We start from the raw sequence: 5,456 nt of genomic DNA, 5'->3' as shown, positions 1-5,456 counted from the left end.
AGCATGTACAAATAAGGATATGAAAATTGAAAGAAGACAGTTGTATTAACTTTTCAAGACAAAGGGTGTGCTACAATTTAAAATGGTGTTTGGCCTTGGGATCTTTTGGATACACGAGAATAACCATAGATGTAAACATCGCTGGAAGGTTTTTGCTTAACCTAAAAACACCAACTAGCATGTGAGAAGGGCTCAATCATGGGACCACCACCACTAACATAGTTTTAGATTCCATCATTAGCATGAGAAAAGGCATTACCTAATTCTAATTATCAAAAGGAACAATAATAGTTAGGCCACTTTGTACTCCAATGTACTAAAGGTTGCAACTCACAATAAGAAAATCAGAATACTATGATAATACCCCCTTCTCTTCAGATTTGCTTTAAATAAGACATCCTATACAAATAGAAAAGTAATTATTTCTATGCATTACAAATAGAAAATTCCCATCATTTGACTCAGATTGATCCTAAGTGGTTATGAGAAGTCAATTAAAATGTCTCCTTAGTGGCTTCCTCCCAAAGTAATAATGAAAATACAGACCTTGAATGCATATGACGGAAGACCCCAACCCAAGGTAAAGTTTGAACCCCTTGAGTAGTTCAACATACAGTGCAAAAGTGGTATAATACATAAAACAGAAAGGTAAAAGGATAACAAGAAAGAACCTGTCATTAACAAAAACACACGTGAACCATATTTACAGTTCAATACCAAAACATTTTCAGGCCAGAATATATCAGTAACCTAGGTTGCTCAGACTCTCCAAAAATGTTACCACACCCATGTCGGATCTCCAAAAAATGCACTACTTTTGGAGGATCTGACACGCTCTTGGTGGCATTTTTGAAGAGTCCGAACAACATAGTCAGTAACGTAATATTCAAGCATAGTTCTTTAAGAAGGAGAAGTGGATATTTCATTACATTTGCTGTGAAGTGGATATGTTCTTACATACTTGGAAAAAGGACAAACTGTAGCCACAACAGTTGGACCAGGAGAGCACACCTTATTACTCAATGTAAATAATATTCACCGTGCTTCATTACATAGCTCAACTCCAGTTCTAAACTTTCAACAACCAGTAACTCAGAAATCCACCACCACCTTCAGCCCCTATAAATATCCTTGTTCCTGGACACTCAAGTTAGTGTCCCTCAGTATCTCCTTCCCTCTCTTCCTCTCTCGCTCTCTCTATCTATATATCTCTCCCTCTCTATATATCTTTCATAAGTGCATGTGAGTGGGTAGTATTTGTGCATGGATACAGAAGTGCATGCAGAAAAAGGATTTATACACAGTTAAGCTCTCTCTATAACACTCCAAAACAAGCAAACAAGAGATAAGAGGAAGAAGCTTAAAGAAGATGGCAGCAGAACAGATCAAAAAGCACCCGACATTACCAGAGGTACAAACTACAGAATCCTTTTAAAACATTTGAAATCACAGGAAATATGTGTATTAATCACCCTGACAAGCACAATTTCCCCCCATAATTTCTAGGTCAAGGAGGAATTGAAGAAAATAATTGACAGAGGTTTTCCTATACTTGCTATGGGCTTGGCAACCTATTTGAAAAACATGATTTTAGTTGTGTGCATGGGAAGGCTGGGAAGCTTGGAGCTGGCAGGGGGTGCACTGGCCATTGGCTTCACCAATATTACTGGTTACTCAGTCTTGTCTGGCCTAGCCTTGGGGATGGAACCACTTTCTAGCCAGGCTTTTGGATCAAGAAACTTGACTTTCGTGTCTCTTGCCCTCCAAAGGACAATATTTATGTTATTAACTGCATCTATACCTATTGCCTTTTTATGGTTTAATTTTGAGTCTCTCATGCTAAAGCTACACCAAGACTCACAAATAATACATGTAGCAAGTGTATTTTGCAGATTTGCTGTCCCAGATCTTATTGCTAACAGCTTTCTTCACCCTTTACGTATCTACTTACGGTGTAAAGGTACAACATGGCCTCTATTATGGTGTACTTCACTTGCAACAATGCTGCATTTCCCTATCACAGTTTACCTGACTTTTACTCTCAGTCTTGGGATCCAAGGAATTGCAATTTCAACCTATGTCTCCAACTTTGTCACCTTATTCTTCCTTTTAGGCTATATATTCTTTACTTATGACCAAAATGGATCTCCATCAAAACCCCTAGCAGAAAATGTAAAACTTCTTCCTTCCATTTCTGTGGGAGAACAATGGATAATGCTTCTTCAACTTGCTATACCTAGCTGTTTAGCAGTTTGCTTAGAGTGGTGGTGGTATGAATTCATGACAGTTCTAGCCGGCTACCTTGACAGACCTGAAGTTCCACTTGCTGCATCTGCTATCGTTATACAAACCACATCCCTCATGTACACATTGCCTTCGGCCCTAAGTGCTTCAGTCTCAAGCAGGGTAGGGAATGAACTTGGAGCGGGACGGCCAGCTAAGGCCCGCTTGGCGACAGGGATAGCCATAGGGCTGGCCTTTTTGACTTCAACATTTGGATTCATACTGACCACCATAGGGAGAGAAGCATGGGGAAGAGTCTTTACAAAAGATAGAGAAGTTCTGGAGCTAACAGCGACCGTTCTTCCCATTATTGGACTTTGTGAACTAGCTAATTGTCCACAGACAACATGTTGTGGGGTTCTTCGGGGGAGTGCTAGGCCCGGTGTTGGTGCAGGTATTAACTTTTACTCGTTCTATTTGATGGGAACACCAGTGGCCATCACTTTGGCCTTCGTTTGGAAGCTAGGATTTTTGGGCCTTTGTTATGGGCTTCTAGCAGCTCAAGTGGCATGTGTAATCTCAATGTTAATAGTCACTTATAGTACTGATTGGGAAGGAGCATCCTTGAAGGCAAAAGAACTAGTGGGAAGATCTAATGAACTCCCATATGAAGATCAACTGGTAAAATTTGAGGAGGGTAATGGATTTCTCAAAAGATTTAGCTTCTGAAGAGGAAGGAAATCTAAGGATGCAATGGCTGGAAAGGAAAAGGAAGAGATGGCACAGACAAGAAGAAAGCGAAGAACATTACATCCTCTCAGTATTTCGAGTCATAGAATATGCAACATGTACCTTGGACTTTTGACATTAAAGCAACTAGTTTCATATCTAACAGGATTGTTGATGGGATAATGGAAGTATAGGCGAGCAGAAGTGTGTTTTATAGCCCAAATGTGTAAATGTAAGAGGCTTTTGGTTTGCATTTTCTAGATGTCAATATATGTTATCTTAGTAGCTATGACATAAACATTTGCATGAGCTTCTAGTTTCTACTTTACAGTTATCAGACTAACCAACACAACATCCTTCAAATTCAATGCACCCTCTCTCCCTCCCTTCTTAAAATGTGAGACAGAAAAGGAGGCATTTTATCTCTGCATTGGTGGGGCATAAGCTCTAAAAGAAGAAGCAAAAGCCCTATGAACTTCAATTTTGGATTATCAAATATTATTTGAATATTTAAAAGATACTTTAGGAGAAAAAAATATTCATTGTTAGGGGAACAATCTTATAAATGGAACAATTTTGAATAGAATATTATACTTCTCTAGGAGAAATCAATTACAGAAGTGATATATTTTTTCTGAAGATGTAAAGGTTTACTACAACACATATTTAGCTCATAACATTGATTTTGTCATTTTCACCTTTACTCCATATCTTTCACACAGTAAAACATTTTGTGTACTTGTAAGTCTCTATAATAAGACATTAGCTCAAATTAACATTGATTTTCCTTAGGTAACCGAAAATTGAGATACAAAAGGAGCAGTCAGTAGAGAGATACGAACAAACAGGGACTGCAGTGAGAGGCTAACAGGAATAAAAAAATTTAAATCCCGGGTGCGATTTGATAATATTGCCCTAATGAGAGCCCAGTGCCTTTTAACATGTTGGTAAGTATATATATTTCAAAATCATAAGTTCATAACTATCTGTAGAAAATGAAAATTAAAAGAGACCAAGAGAAAAAACTGAACATAAGACACTATGAATTATGCAAGAGCATTAAAATAAATGTCAAAGACTTTCTTCACTTCTTCCACAACGTTCATATAAAAATACACAGATTGTGCTCTGCCGAGCCCCTATACACCCCCTAATGGCTTCTGAAATTCAGTGTCTCTACACATTGGGAAGCAAACTACACAAAGTGGAAATGTAACTGACTTGGTAGCAGTGTTATCAAAGGCGAAAAGCGCAAAAAAGCTCTAAGGTCTGTTGGGGCTTTAAGCGCAAAGTGCAAATGAAGCGTGGGCTTTACAGAAAAAAGGCGCAAAGGCAAAGGCGTATCTAAGGGGGATCACCGGGTTCACGTGAACCCATGGTTCCCTCCCGAGATCATATATAGTAGTGTTATATTTTTAAAAAAATATTGAAATATAGATGTGGAACCCACAATTGAAGTATCACATAATGCTACTATGGATGGGTGCACCTCTCTCCGCAAGGTTAGAAATTTGAATTTTATATTTATCTTGTTTTATTTTTCTTTCTAAAATTAAATAACACTTCTCTACGTGGTAATTGGTATATATTTATATATATATATATACCAATAATTTTATGACCTATAAGAATTAATTTTAGACCTATAATTTTAAAATTTTAACGATTTTCGGTAGTAAAAACCTAAATGTCGAACCGATCAAATTTATATCATAGATCAACCTTTTTATAAGGTGCACCCGTCATCTCAAAATCCTGGATACGCCTCTGCGCAAAGGGAGAAAAAAATACAAATATATATGTTTAGTTCAAGACTAATAATTATAAACATGATTGACAATTATATGACCAAAGAAATTGATTTTTTTATGATAAAGTGAAATATCAATTGTTTAGTGTCACCATTGACGAGGAGGCTCATTGGCAAGGAAAAATATGCATTAGAACCTTGATGACAACACTAAAGCGCACATAAAGCGAGGCGAGGCGCTCAATACGTTTTGAGCCTCGCTTCAGGGCTCAAGTGTGCCTTTGATAACACTGCTTGGTAGCAAACATGGTGTAACAACTGTTTTGTTAACTAGTGAGTTATCACAACCACTGCAGTCTCTAACTTGAGGCATTACAAGGATAGAAATGGGGATAACCTAGAGTTATGAGTTGTAACGGACAGAATATCACGTATACAACAGGAGCTATGTCTAGAATCTATTAACTCACCACTAAATTCATGTGATGTTTGGTTGTTTTTCACCCTTTGTCATGCTATACTATTTCCAAATGAATTTAACTCGAGTTGTGTACCTGCACCCGCTGCTTTCTATACACATCCATCTATGCTCTTTCTGCTCTATCCTCCCTCCTTGTAGATTTGATCAAGCAAAAGCCTTTACCTTTTTGTTTTGAATCCCTATACCCGAACTCCTTCACATATTCTTTTCTCTGTGTAGAGTTACAACAATTCCAATACACTATTAGCACTTAACTATGTGTCCCTTTTCTTT

At 37.7% G+C, this 5,456-nt stretch overlaps 1 protein-coding gene across 1 annotated transcript; it reads left to right on the top strand.

The window, feature by feature from the left end:
- The first annotated feature begins 832 nt into the window (after positions 1-832).
- Positions 833-3,261, top strand: LOC125853797 (protein DETOXIFICATION 55). The gene is made up of 2 exons (XM_049533550.1): positions 833-1,411; positions 1,507-3,261. The coding sequence occupies exons 1-2, from the start codon at positions 1,370-1,372 to the stop codon at positions 2,950-2,952; spliced, it is 1,488 nt and encodes a 495-aa protein (XP_049389507.1). The 5' UTR covers positions 833-1,369; the 3' UTR covers positions 2,953-3,261.
- The last annotated feature ends 2,195 nt before the right edge of the window (positions 3,262-5,456 follow it).

The sequence above is a fragment of the Solanum stenotomum genome, chromosome 1, assembly GCF_019186545.1.
Source record: "Solanum stenotomum isolate F172 chromosome 1, ASM1918654v1, whole genome shotgun sequence".
Taxonomy (NCBI): domain Eukaryota; kingdom Viridiplantae; phylum Streptophyta; class Magnoliopsida; order Solanales; family Solanaceae; genus Solanum; species Solanum stenotomum.
The sequence above is the reverse complement of the archived record's forward strand: the minus strand, read 5'-3'. Positions and strand labels throughout refer to the sequence as shown.